This window comes from Hippocampus bargibanti, linkage group LG01, assembly GCF_051943395.1.
Source record: "Hippocampus bargibanti isolate YZ-2025 linkage group LG01, ASM5194339v1, whole genome shotgun sequence".
Taxonomy (NCBI): domain Eukaryota; kingdom Metazoa; phylum Chordata; class Actinopteri; order Syngnathiformes; family Syngnathidae; genus Hippocampus; species Hippocampus bargibanti.
In genome coordinates, this window is record NC_142734.1 from 33,826,506 (window position 1) to 33,841,297 (window position 14,792).

Sequence of the window (14,792 nt, forward strand, 5' to 3'; positions counted from 1 at the left end):
AAAATCCATTTAGCATGGCTTTTCCGCAGTTGACCCGGGGGGGCACCATGCTGGATAGCTGGTGTGGTGTGGCGAAATCCACCGTTTGTGTGTGCATATTCACTTGAGAGTGTTGGATACGCAAGATTTTCCTCTCTACGGGTTCTTTCCCGGGCTGGCACATAAGCTCGTTGGACACAGTTTGGAGCATGAAAGAGGAGTCACTGCGACTGAGTCGGACTCTCGGGGTTTTACAGGCCCTTAGAAAGCATAGAATGACTTTTAATCTCGGGATCAAGAGCGGATGCTTCAGTTGGAGGCCTGCAGCAAGTTACGCCTTGATGTTCCCATCTATTTATGTTTTCTTATCTGTTATTATTTGTTTTCAATCAATTTAGTTATGAAGCCATTTTCAAGTGTCCTTGAGTTCCTTGAAAGCGAAGTCACACAATGCTAGGTTTTAGGATTTGTATTCGTACTAATCATAGGACTGGATTATGACACATTGGTTACATTTCATGCTCAAGAACTGTTGACAGGTAGAAGTAAAATGAAAAAAAAAAAAAAGAAATTTCTTTACAGTCAAAGAATAAAATTTTCTTTGGTTATCTATCTATTAGCTATCTGTTAGCTAGCTGAGCAGCGGCAGCCACATGCGCCTAAGTGAAATGTAGCAGCGGCAGCCACATGCGCCTAAGTGAAATGTATTATTATTATTATTATTATTATTATTATTATTATTATTATTATTATAGCTTTGCTGCTGTGAATTGTGACTTTCTCCACGATGAGACTAATAAAGATTAATGTAATCTAATTTTATTTTATTTTATTTTATTTTATTTTATTTTATTTTATTTTATTTTATTTTATATAATGGAATGTAGTTTAATCTAACCTAATTTAATCCTATCTACAAAGGTAAACAGACGCCACCCGGATGCCTGCACATGCAGGTATAAAACGCTGAAAGAAGAAATGCTATGCTCTTGGTTGGTTTATTTTAGCCTTTATGTCCCAGCACAACTCTTAAACAAATTCACTCTGCACCCCCCTTCCCCTTTGAATCCCTGTGACGTACACAAACCCACACGCTCCTGCCATCTTGGGGGGGAAATGCAGCCTCGCCCTGAGGATTAGCCCCCTGCCCCAAGCGCTGTACGCACTAGCATCCCCTATTGCCCCTATTATCATATTTCATCAGCCCCCGGTCTCCTTCATCACTATCCCACAAGCACCACCAGCAAGGCATGCCCCCCTTTTTTTCCTTTGGGCCACTCTCTGGGAGAAGAAGAGGAGGATGAAGAGGTGAGGGCATTCAAGGGGGTGGGGGGAGCAATCTACCAGGGAGACCAAGAATGAGCGGGCACTCAATTAAGGGCTGCCCATTGAGGCTGCGGAGTGAGCCTGAATACGAGCCCCTCCAAAGGAATGGAGTCCCATGAATAGATTGTGGGCCTTCATGAAATATTAAAGAGGGGACGGATTTCCCACAATATTTGTACACCTCCCTTTGTGAGGATTTCTCCCTCCATTGAGCCTGAAACTGTTAACACATCCGCTCTGAAGCGCGGCCCGCAGACGTGACTCAAAGAGCTTCGCCAATGCCCGCACCCGAAAGACTTGGTGGAGGCCAGTTTTAGCTGCTACCCCCCCTCCCCCTCTATTTTTTGGGGTCTTCCTTATTCCACTTTTTCTTTGACCATCCTCGTGACCGTGAGCTATTCAGTGGGTGGTGGGTGAAGGTCACGGCCCCCTTAATGACCACCTGCCCATGGACCAGCATTGTATTGCGCCATGTCAGGCCAAGCAGCAACCCACCTTTAGGGTTTTATTGCTCAATGGCTGACTGACAAATCCACCCCAGACAGATACCTCCCACATCTCGCAAGCACCTTAAATGGAAAATAAAATAAAATAAAATAAAAAAATGAAAACAAATTCTGTACAATAAAATAAAATTAAGAATACAATAAATTAATAAAAATGATTTACAATTAATTAAAATACAATAATGTCCAATAAAATAAAACGCAATACAATTGTCATGAGCCAGTTGACAGCGGGGCGGGGCCTCCGTTCCCGCCGCTCGCCAGCTGCTGTCAATTCCCTCCTCATTAACTGTGGACATTTAAACCCGACGCTGGCATCCACCCAGCGTCGGAAGATACTTCGCCTTATGCCAAGCTAGTACGTGGAACTTGTTACCAGTACATTATTTGCTTCGCCCGAGGAATGATTTTAGCCACGAACGCGTTTGTTGTTTGCACCGCGTCGTAGGTTGTTTTGCACCCCCGTGTGCCACTTTATTTCCTTGGTTAGTGTGGTTGGGTGGATTGCCGCCACTCACCCACTAACATTGTCAGTTGTCATTTTGAGTTTGTTTCACGAGTTTTTACCGGGTCCGCGTATTTTCGGACCCGCGCTTTATGTTAATAAATCCTTTGCCGGTACCCACGCCTCTGTCCTGCTCTACGATCCACCGCCTATACCACACGTTCCTGCTCGCCAGCTGCCACTGTCGCCGCCGGAACGTGACAGAATCTTCCGACCAACATGGATCCTGCGGACAGTAACCGAATCTTCTCCGTCCTCGCTCAGCAGGCGGAGCAGCTCAGCCAAGTGGTGCCCGCCATCGCGGAGATCCGCCGCGACATCACCCGGTTAGCCCAACGGGTAGATAGACTTGAGGCCAGCGGCGCCTTCGTCGCGGGGGCCGTCCCTCCCCAAACTTTGAGCCGCGAACCCAACATTCCACATCCCACCCGTTACGGAGGGGAGCCCGGGCGCTGCGCGCAATTCCTGCTGCAGTGCTCCATAGTTTTCGACCAGCAACCCTCCGTATACACCACGGACGCGGCCAAAGTGGCTTACGTCACCAGCCTGCTTGCCGGACCCGCAGCCGCTTGGGCGTTGGCCGTCTGGGAATCTCGGCCGGAGCTCCGAGCCTCCTTCCCGGACTTCGTCGCCGAGTTACGGCAGGTTTTCCATCTCCCGGTGAGTGGGCAGGCAGCGGAGTCCCAGCTGTGGATCTGCCAGCAGGGTAGCCGATCGGCGGCGGAGTATTCCGTCGCCTTCCGCGTCCTGGCTGCCGCCAGCGGGTACGACGACCGTGCGCTGCGAGGGATGTTTCGGCGCGGGCTCAGCGCGGCGTTGAAAGACGAGCTGGCTACCCGCGACGAGTGCTCCAGCCTTCGCGAGCTGATCTCCCTCACGCTGCAGCTGGACAACCGGATGCGAGACAGGGCCCGGGAGCGGGCTGCCCAGGCTAATCTTGAGCCGCCAGCAGGGACCCGAGGGGGTGCCCGGACCTTTCCGCGTGGGGGGCACGCGGCCGTGGAGCCGATGGAGATGGGGGTCGAAAGGGCCGTTGAGCGGGCGCCGGAGCGACGCAACACCGGCCCGGCATGCCAGCTCTGCGGCAAGTTGGGTCATCGAGCCCCGGACTGTCCCAGTTGGGGGCTTCCCGGAAAGACCCCCAGTGACTGTAAGTTGCCCCGTCCACACAAGCAACGGGTTCCCTTAAGGTCCGCGGGGGGGTTCACGTCGCGGAGACTGGAGCTGGATGCCGTTATACACGGTCCCACCAGGACAATGTCCGTTCGGGCCTTAGTGGACTCGGGGGCCGACGGCTGTTTTATAGACCCGCGCGTCGTGTCGGCGTTGGGGTGTCGGGTTGTTCAGCTGGGGGCGAGTCGGAGCATACTCGATCTCGACGGTCGGTTACTCGCCGAGGTTACGCAAGAAACCGTGCCGCTTCGACTCGTACTCTCGGGCAATCACGTGGAAAACCGGCGGTTTTTCGTGATGCGTTCACGCTCGGTTCCCATCGTGCTCGGGTTACCTTGGCTGGGGACCCACAATCCGGCCATTTCGTGGGACGGACCTACCATTCAGGGGTGGAGCCCCCTCTGCTACGCTCACTGCCTCCGGTCGGCCGCGGGTGGGCCGGCACCATCTCACAGCTACCCTAGGGAGGAGATTAGCCTAGAGGGGGTGCCGCCCTGTTACCACGACTTACGACAGGCGTTCAGCAAGGACCGCGCCCTGTCGTTACCACCGCACCGTCCCTATGATTGCGCCATTGACATTCAGCCCAACGCTCCGTTTCCCAGTTCTCGTCTGTACAACGTTTCCCAACCCGAACAACAGGCTCTCCGGGACTACATTGACTCTTCGCTCGCGGCCGGGCTCATTCGGCCATCACGGTCACCTCTGGGAGCGGGGTTCTTTTTTATCACTAAAAAGGATAAATCGTTGCGTCCGTGCGTGGACTATCGGGGACTCAACGAAATAACTATAAAGAACAAATACCCGCTCCCACTGATTGACTCCGCCTTCGCGTCCCTCCAGGCCGCGACCATCTTCACTAGACTGGACCTCCGGAGCGCTTATCATCTTGTTCGGGTCAAAGAGGGGGATGAGTGGAAGACCGCATTTAAGACACCTCTGGGACACTTCGAGTACTTGGTGATGCCGTTTGGTCTCACCAATGCACCCGCTGTGTTCCAGAACCTTATTAATGATGTCTTGAGGGATTTTCTGAATATTTTCTGTTTTGTGTATTTGGACGACATTTTAATTTTTTCAGAGTCCCTTGAGGCACATCGCCAGCACGTCCGGCTAGTTCTGCAGCGGCTGCTGCAGAATCGACTATATGTCAAAGCCGAGAAGTGTGAATTCCACACCTCCTCCTTATCCTTCCTGGGCTTCATCGTGGAGCGGGGGCAGATCCGGGCTGACCCAGCCAAGACCGAAGCGGTAGTAGAATGGCCCACACCCACCTCTCGCAAGCAGTTACAACGCTTCCTGGGGTTCGCCAACTTCTACCGCCGCTTCATCCGGGACTACAGCCGGAAAGCCCTCCCCCTCACCCCACTCACCTCCACTAAGACCCCGTTCAGGTGGACGAGAGAAGCGGACGCCGCGTTCCGGCTGCTGAGAGAGGCTTTCTCTCACCCCCCAGTTCTCCGCCATCCAGACCCCAACGGCGCGTTCATTGTGGAGGTAGACGCCTCGGACTCAGGCGTTGGGGCAGTACTCTCCCAACGCTCCTCAGTCGACCAGCAGCTCCACCCCTGCGCCTTCTTCTCCCGCCGCCTCAGCTCCGCCGAAGCCAACTACGACGTGGGCAACAGGGAGCTGCTCGCCGTCGTATTGGCTCTTCAGGAGTGGAGGCACTGGCTCGAAGGGGCGAAGGAGCCGTTCACCGTGCTTACGGACCATAAGAACTTGGCGGTCATTCGGGCCGCCAAGAGGCTGAACGCACGCCAGGCACGGTGGGCGCTCTTCTTAACACGCTTCTCCTTCACCCTAACCTACTGTCCAGGAACAAAGAACACCAAGCCCGACGCCCTCTCGCGGATCCACGAGCCAGCAGACAAGGAAGACCTTGCGGAACCCATCCTGCCCGGCCGCCAGATCATGGGGGCGCTCCAGTGGGAGGTCGAACGGAGGGTCATGGAATCATTAAAAGGTACCCCGACTCCCGATAAGTGTCCCACAGGCAGACTGTTCGTTCCCCAGTCGCTGCGCTCGGAGGTGCTCCAGTGGGGGCACGCATCCAAGGTGGCGTGTCACCCAGGGGTGAGCCGCACCGAGCACCTCGTCTCCCAGCGATTCTGGTGGCCGCGGCTCCGCGACGACGTGGCGGACTTTGTTAAGGCCTGCCCGGAGTGCGCCTGTGGCAAGGTCTCCCATCAGCCTCCGGCAGGACTGCTCCGCCCCCTACCTGTTCCCCCGCGCCCTTGGTCCCACATATCAGTGGATTTTATCACCGGCCTCCCCCCATCCCGTGGTAAGACGGTCATTCTCACAATAGTGGACCGGTTTTCTAAGTCGGCACACTTCGTGCCGTTGACCAAGTTACCGTCCGCCATTGAGACGGCGACACTATTGGTCAAACACGTCGTCCGTCTCCACGGGATCCCGACTGACATCGTGTCGGACCGAGGGCCCCAGTTCGTATCCCGGGTCTGGAAGCGTTTCTGCAGGTCCATGGGGGCGTCGGCCAGCCTGTCCTCCGGTTACCATCCACAGTCCAACGGCCAGACCGAGCGGAAGAACCAGGACCTGGAGGCGGCCCTGCGCTGCGTATGCCTTCATCGTCCCTCGGCCTGGTCCATCCATCTCCCGTGGGTGGAATATGCCCACAACACCCTGGTCTCCTCAGCCACAGGTCGGTCACCGTTTATGTCGGCTTATGGCTACCAGCCGCCGCTCTTTCCCACACAGGAAGGGGAGGTGGAGGTCCCGTCGATACAACACCATCTTCGGCGGGCCCATCGGGTATGGAGGGAGACCAGGGCAGCCCTATCACGCACGGCAGTCCGGAACCAAAGGGTCGCGGATCGCCGTCGCCGTTCCGCGCCAGCCTACCAGGTGGGCCAGAAGGTCTGGTTGTCCACAAGGGACCTACGGCTGGCCGGGACAACCCCCAAATTGGGTCCGCGTTTCGCGGGCCCCTTCACTGTGGAGGCCATCATTAACCCGGTCGCGGTCCGACTTCGGCTGCCTGCCTCCATGAAGATCCACCCGGTTTTCCATGTATCTCTCATCAAACCGGTGGAGTCCAGCCCCTTGGCCCTCCCTCTTGCCCAACCCCCCCCCCGCGGATGGTGGATGGAGGACCGGCATACGCAGTGCGGGAGATCCTGGATTCACGCCGCAGGGGAAAGGGCATCCAGTACCTGGTCGACTGGGAGGGTTACGGACCGGAGGACCGTCAATGGGTTCCGCGAACCTGGATTCTGGACCCGTCGCTCCTGAGAGACTTCCACGAGGCTCACCCGTCGAAACCAGGTGGGCCGCCAGGAGGCGTCCGTTGAGGGGGGGGTACTGTCATGAGCCAGTTGACAGCGGGGCGGGGCCTCCGTTCCCGCCGCTCGCCAGCTGCTGTCAATTCCCTCCTCATTAACTGTGGACATTTAAACCCGACGCTGGCATCCACCCAGCGTCGGAAGATACTTCGCCTTATGCCAAGCTAGTACGTGGAACTTGTTACCAGTACATTATTTGCTTCGCCCGAGGAATGATTTTAGCCACGAACGCGTTTGTTGTTTGCACCGCGTCGTAGGTTGTTTTGCACCCCCGTGTGCCACTTTATTTCCTTGGTTAGTGTGGTTGGGTGGATTGCCGCCACTCACCCACTAACATTGTCAGTTGTCATTTTGAGTTTGTTTCACGAGTTTTTACCGGGTCCGCGTATTTTCGGACCCGCGCTTTATGTTAATAAATCCTTTGCCGGTACCCACGCCTCTGTCCTGCTCTACGATCCACCGCCTATACCACACGTTCCTGCTCGCCAGCTGCCACTGTCGCCGCCGGAACGTGACAACAATAAAATGCAATAAAATATAATTTAATCAAATAAAAAAATACAATACAATAATATAAAATACATGTAAGTAAATTAAAATACATTAATATACAATACAATACAATACAATACATATTCTCAATATTGCTCATGCGTAATGTTCCCCAAGGCAATAGTCGTGTTCATCGCTTCATTGTTAGCCGCAGTTTACTTCATCTTTTTCTTCATTTCTAGGTATGTAAGAAAATAATCATGAATCATTCTACGGAAAAAAAAAAAATACAATACAATACAATAATATACAGTAAAGTCTCGTTATATCGATATTCAAGGGAGTCCGAAAAAATATCGATATAACCGGGACTATCGATATATCCAACCCTGTTTGCATGTAATTTTCTCCGTGCGTGCATAGAAATAGCATCGATATAACCGGGACTATCGATATATCCGATATCGATATAACGAGACTTTACTGTAATATAAAATAATTTAAATGAATTAAAATAAATTAAAACAAATGAAAATTCATTAAAATACAATACAATAAAATACAATACAATTGCAATACAATACAATACAATAAAATACAATACAATACTATACAGTTTAAAATACAATACAATAAGATAAAACACATTAAACTAAATTAAAACACAATAAAATACAATACAATAATAAAACAATTAAAGTAAAATAAAATAAAATACAGTAAAATAAAATCAAATAATGCAAACAATGCAAAACGTATTCTACGGATTGACTGTGATTCCTCATGCGTAACGTTCACCAAAGAAATAGTCGCTTTCATCGCCTTCTTGTTAGCGACATTTTACGTCATCTTTTTCGTCATTTCTAGATATCTAATAAAATATTTCTCAAATCTTATTGATAAAAACCAGGCATGTATAAAGATTGCGCGTTAGTTCTTATCCAAACATTAATAATTCTAGTTTGGTAGCAAATAACAAAGAAACAGCAGACTCATGGGTATTATTTTGAAACTCCCTCTCAGATTAGGTTAAAGAAAAGTTCCTTGTTCCTAACCTTCCTTCTTTTCCTTCTTTGTCTCACTCTCTCCCTCTTTCATATCCACACATGCACACTGTTTGATATGGTTGAGTGGATATGTATAGAAAGTTAAGCCTGTGTGCTTAAGTAGGTGGTTAAATCTCCCATTAGCATCAGAATGCTGATATATTCTTGCCCTAAATCAACATCGGTTCAGTCGTCAGTACTGAAGGGTGAAATGACCAAAAATCAAGCATGATTTCTGAAGGGGCTGCACTTCGGCTCCAATTTTGCAGCTGGCTGTTTAAGCAGAGATTATTACTTTTATTAATGTATCATATCAAGCTCTGTATTATCCTGTCATGTCGCAATGTCGTCGTTCACGTTTGGCAATACAAATATTACATTTTAAAAACGCCTCCGGACAAGTTGTGTCCATAATTCGTGAAATCGCTTCAAATGACTTCTTGTTGTGTGTTGCACCAAGACAACTATTTGATATTCGCTGACACAAATTCCCAGCAGACAAATCAGCCCATTTCCAACGGAGCTTTGGCGCCATTTTCTGGGTGCTACATTTCTGTCCAGATGCCTCAAAATGGCACAAATAAATTCTTTAATCGATTGCAAACATGTATGCTTTCCTCTTCAGAACTATTTGAATCATATTCATAACTGGATGAGTAACAAGAAAGCATCTTCTACGAATCTGAAGCCATTGTTTTGATTCTCGAGCAAGGCGTGACGTCACGAACAAGGGGGCGGGACCTTCTGAAACTGGCCACTTCCGGGTTCAATTTGACGTAGTTTTTGGACACTTTAAGTCATTTTTATTGGTGTTTTGCATTTGACTTTATTGGTGTTTTGCATTTGACTTAAAATATCATCCTGCGTGTTTTTTGTGTATTTTAGATGCTATAAAACAGGTATTTTAGATGCTATAAAACGTTTTTCTGATGTCAGTTAGGAAACAAAAAAGGGGTGTCGGTTGTCCTTTAAGTGTTCAATGTAAAAGTCCTGCAAGTCCGCAAACACGCACATCAATATGGCAGCACTGTTTCCACTTATGTCCACAAATATTTAAATATTTGACCAGTGACATATTTTATGTTTTTTTTTTTTTTTTTGCCCACACTGGAAATATTTTTTTAGCTTTAATCAAACACTTTAGAGAAAGCAGTTAATTGAGTGGACATCTCTTCCATTGTTGTTTTCGTTTATATTAATGAATCCTAATGTCACCGTTGTGTATCATCCATTACAATGGACCCTTCGATTACACTAGATTAGATTAGGTTTGATTAGATAATAATAATAATAATAATAATAATAATAATAATAATAATGCATTTCATTTATAAGCATCTTTCAAAACTCAAGGAGAATGATTTTTTTTCCCATGCCTAAAGACTAATAAAATCACTTGAGGAATAAAATAGGGGCAATCGACCAAAATTATTAATCAAATTTTGAAAACCCATCAGTTTTTACTGTTCCTCCCACATATCCAGATGCATGGTCACTCATTTTTATTCCCCCCTGACCCCAGTGTGTGGCACACCAGAAGCATTGGTGACACAGCATTATATCTTTTATCTGTAACTCAACTACCAATTAAAGTGTCCACTTCAGCCTTGTAGTTTCCCTTGTATGTCGTCCGATTGACTTTTCAAGTTGTCTTGCGTACTCCCAAGTGTGTAATGAGGAGGCGGCATGCGGTGGTGTGAAGGTTATGTGCCCTTTCCAGCAGGGTCCCAGCTGTGGAGCGCATTGGAGAGCGGCCCTCCATATGCTAAAGTCTGGACTGCGGCTCTTCAGTGTAGAGCTTCAAGCCTGCGGAGGGCAGTCGGGTAAGGCAGGGCGGGGCGGGGGCATGTGGGGTAGCATTGTAGCAGGAGGACAAGAGCCGAGTAAGACCCAGCAGGAGATGCGAGGGGCCTTTTCTAAAGAGCGAACAACTGGAGCTCCCTTTTCTCACACCCCGTTCACATTGTGTATTTTGTCTTGCTTTTCATTTTCCTCATCAGATTCATACGATGGGCAAAAATGTTCTTGTCTTCCAATGCGAACATTATATACACACACACGGACACACACACACCCTCCAATCCATGGTGTGCAGGAATCTATGTTGCTTTGTTTTTCAGTCATCTTGCTTACACCCAAGTCACTCACGAGGACTTGACAAGAAGACGCAAAGGCGCCGTGGATAAAACAAAGCATTTGACTTTGCCCGTCACACAATACACTTCAGATTTGAATATAGCGCACATCATCATTCTTGAATGGCGCCTGTGATGGAGTGTTGTTTTTTTTATGGCTCCTCACATGAATTCTAAAGAACCCCGGGACATATTTTCCTCTTTTTATTTTGGACTTCAAAGTTCGTTGTGGGACGTGTAAGAAAGAAGAAACAGCGTCGTCACGGCGGTCATTGTTTTGAAGTTTTTTATCAACCTTAACTATGGAGTCACCACGGGCCAATTTCTTTCCGTGACTCAAACATAAAGACGTTGGAAAAACAATGAAACAATCACTGAATCAATCACTAAAGCAGCCCCAATATTGAGTCATTGGTTGCCACGACAACAACAAAAAAAATATGTGGGCTTGTTGTTTTGTAAAGATGTGTGAATGTTTCTATGTGAATCGTCATATTAATGTTTTTCTTATACTTTGTTAATACTTTGTTTGTCCAAGATCACTTCCGTTTACGTGTCACGTGTTTCGACGTGCGAAGGAAGTCGGCAAGATAGACCGAAGAAAAAAAATCACGAGAAAGTGAACAATAGCGTCTGTTCAACTTCATTAAAGTTTAGCTACTTCCGGTTAATAAAGTGTAAGTTGTTATTTTGCTTATTTATGTGTTGTCGAAGAGATTGTGGTCATGTTCATTGTTGTTTGAAATGCCTTTTAATTTTTTTACGGTGTTCCACAAATAAACGTTTTGGACATCAGTACGAAAACCAAAATCACTTTTTATTGTATGAATATAGTAACACACACGATGAATTCATCAGATATGAGGTTGCAATCATTGACAGCGAATTTTTTTTAGATATCAATAAACATTACAGTGAGTCGTTCATCTTTAAAACGGTTTCGCTGCATCTGCTGAATTGTTGTAAAGAAGATTCTTATACAGTCGTGCACTTTTTAGTGTAAGCCTGATCTGTGTGAGTCTGCTGCCCTCTGCTGGTCAATGCGAAATATATTTTAAGAATATTTTTAAAAATTGACGTGTGTTCAAGTCTGCTCCTCAATGTCACATAACCATTTAGGAAACTTGTGTATTCAAGTCATAGAAAGACAGATTTATGAGACAATTTTGGTATTCGAGGGATACGATTTATTTTTGAAACTGACTGATGTTGTCAAAGAGGACATGAAGGTAGCTGGTGTGAGAGAAGAGGATGCACAAAAAAACTTACATTCACACACAGATGAGGTTCCAAAATAATATATTAATGTTCAGAATGTAATTATTTTTCATTGAGTCATTTACAAGATGTAAAATATATCTTTGCAACCAATATTTTGACTATATTATTTACAATAAACCAATTAAACGATTTTAAATGAGATAAATGTACAAAAATGTGTTAAAAAAAAGAATAAACACATTTTCATTTCAGGAGGAAGAAGGCTAAGTGAATAGAATAAGCTTCCTGTTAATTTTGACGCTTTACAGACCGGATAAAAAAAAATCCGTACAGAATGTGTCCCTCGGGCAATACTTTGCCAACCCATATTTTTCGATGGATGCCGTCCACTTCGGTAACCAACGAACTCTGATAACTTCAAACTGTCATCTATGTATTTATTTACTCAGTTATGATTCAAGCAGGCGTTCGTTTCTTGGCGCTTATCATAAGATCAACTGAATGCCAACACGGAGTAACCAAGCTGAGTTTGCCATCCAGAAGGGGGCGCAACCGTTTTGTTTTTAAGTTTTAAACCTACAGGACCATCACAATACTCTTCACGTTGTCCGTTTACATGCAGTTTTGATTAGCTGCGGTATCAAACAGCTAGTTACATCGAAGAAGGGATCTGATCTTCAGACACCAGGGTGAAATGTTTTAAAGTGTCCTTGAGAGTTTTGAAAGGTGCTTATTAATAAAAAAAAAAATAATGGGTGTCAAAGTCAATTTTTTTGCGAAGGGCCCCATTGGAGTTATGATTTCTACTCTGGGACTGTTATGAAATTGGGGAAGCCATTAGAATGTTTAATCTCCTCCGCATATTACACATAGAGCGTGCAACAAATTAATAAATGACGAGTTTTCAAATTTGAAATAAAAAATAATGACTGTTATTGTGGTTTACATGGGACAATTTGAAATTTTGGTTCGGACTTGAGAAAGCATCACGGCACTTGTTTTTGTTATTTCAACGTCGTATTTGCTTTTGTTTCATGTTGTCTTAAGGTTCATGTCACATAAAAACGCCAGTTGAGTGTCACACTCATCATGTAAATCAATACCTTTTCTTTGTATTTTGATTATTGCTGTCTCGTGTGTGTGACATATGAGGATGTTGTACAGTAGAAACAAAACGGACTTTCTTTTCTTAACGGATTCTTAAATGGAAAACAAGCAAAAGTGCGTTTGCATTTCCTATCGGGCAACTGCTTATGTATGCACGGTACGTATTGTCCTTCACGCCTAAATGAAAACATGCAGGAAATAAAGTTGTGTTTTCTATGGTTTTCTTAGTATTGACGTTATTCAAATGAAAAGTGACAAACTACGGTCGCTTCTTTGACTGAAACCATCTGCTTTTGGAATGGGTCAAGTCACTTTGCATCACTGTGTCATTGTGTCACTGTCTACTACACTATGCCAAGGCATATATTTAGACCAGATTTGAAGCCTGATTGAATGTTTGGAAAAAAAACACACACCTTTCTAACGTGAAACAGTTATTCCATTTTTAAATTTAAACAAAGATACATAAACATATAAGATACATAAACATTTCTTCGTCAGTTAAACACAAGTGCACACAATGCTGGTTATAATCTTTTTTGCACCCATGCAAATGTAAAAAAAAGGGTAGGCTGTCAATGCCTTTGATCAAGACTTTCTCACGCTCTAATTGTCTCACCAGACCGTGAGACCCTAGTGAGACCTGACGTAACAAATATAAACATAACCAATTTAAAGAAAGGCCGCAATTTAAGGGCGGATCGAGAGTGCAGCACCTGTGATCACGTGTTACAACTTTAATTCCCCTGTGGACTTCGAGGACGCGTAAACGATGGCGAGCAAATCCACACCGGACTTGAGCTTCACTTCGACCCGGCCTGACACCAAAACTGAGGAAAGTCACCGCGAGCAGAGGCCGCCCTATTCTTACGCTGCTCTCATCGCCATGGCCATTAATGAGAGTACCTCAAAGATGGAAACTCTCACCGGCATCTACGCCTACATCACCTCCAAGTTCCCTTTTTATCAGCGCAACATAAAAGGCTGGAAAAACAGCATCCGACACAATTTGTCCTTGAATGACTGCTTCGTCAAGGTGCCAAGGGAGCGTTGCGAAAGCACAAGGGGCAACTACTGGATGCTGGACCGCGCCTTCGAAGACCTATTCGAGGAGGGCAGCTTCCGTCGTCGTCGTCGTCGTCGTTACAATGCGAGGAGAGAGCTCGGTAACGTGTCGAGCTCGACCTACCCGAACTACCCAACGACGTACGTGGGCACCTTGTGGACCGTGAGCCAGCCCATCTCACCGCAACCGAGTTTCTACCACACGGCTCACCACCTGCACCACCACACCGGCACCACTTCGCCTGCGGTGAGCCCCTACATCACGTCACCATGCCCCCAGTCTGTGCCCTACCCTGTCTACCAACAGCAGCCGGTTCTGCTGCCGCAGTACGGGTACCGGTATGGCACCGTGAACTACAACTTGGACACCGAGATGGGGGATTACGTCTCCCAACGTTTCCCAGTCATGTGGTAACGTTGATTAGTTTGAGCAGTAAATGGCCGTTAAATGCTGACCCCTTCGTTCGGGAAAATTCTATATTCGTCAAATGTTATTTTTGTATTTTCGTGCTTGAATTTTTCGAAACGTTTCATAGCCAACGGTCCTATTCTGGTGTTTATTTATGTTCATTGGCTTCGACACAAATTCTTCATATTCTGATGTGTATTTATGTTCATTGATTTCTATCCGCATTGTTCATATTCTAATGTTTATTTGTATTCGTTGGCTGCTAAGCAGCCTTTTAAGCACAATTAAAAGGTTTACAAGATTTCACAAGCATGTTTGTTGAATAAACATGTTTTGGAAAGTTAAGAGTAACCTTTTTTGAATCATGCTGACTAACATTAAAATATGTTACACACGTTACATTAATTTCTATCTATTTCTGTGCAACGTTTAGCCATATTAGATGGAGTTATGAGTATTAGTATTACTTTTCGTGGGAGCGGTTGTCTCTGTCCTGCCATTGACAAGGAGCCGAGTCAGG

At 46.6% G+C, this 14,792-nt stretch overlaps 2 protein-coding genes across 3 annotated transcripts in view; both read left to right on the forward strand.

Moving 5' to 3' along the window:
* Nucleotides 1-11,142, forward strand: part of LOC148904001 (uncharacterized) — a 32,122-nt gene extending 20,980 nt beyond the window's left edge. The window contains exons 4-5 of one of the 2 annotated variants that reach the window (XM_089012487.1): nucleotides 10,059-10,158; nucleotides 10,456-11,142. In XM_089012487.1, the coding sequence (XP_088868613.1) occupies nucleotides 10,059-10,158; nucleotides 10,456-10,606 (251 nt within the window). In that variant the 3' untranslated portion in view covers nucleotides 10,607-11,142. Of the gene's footprint in view, nucleotides 1-10,055; nucleotides 10,159-10,455 lie in introns of both variants that reach the window. The other variant, XM_089012495.1, reaches the window with a different exon arrangement.
* Nucleotides 11,143-13,570: 2,428 nt separating this feature from the next.
* On the forward strand, nucleotides 13,571-14,470 carry LOC148904002 (uncharacterized). The gene has a single exon (XM_089016083.1). It carries the CDS (start codon nucleotides 13,571-13,573, stop codon nucleotides 14,276-14,278), a length of 708 nt encoding a protein of 235 aa, XP_088872209.1. The 3' UTR covers nucleotides 14,279-14,470.
* Nucleotides 14,471-14,792: the final 322 nt, after the last annotated feature.

Bases quoted from the DNA above. Each gene is read 5' to 3' on its own strand.
- LOC148904002 (XM_089016083.1), top strand. From the start codon at position 13,571: ATGGCGAGCAAATCCACACCGGACTTGAGCTTCACTTCGACCCGGCCT.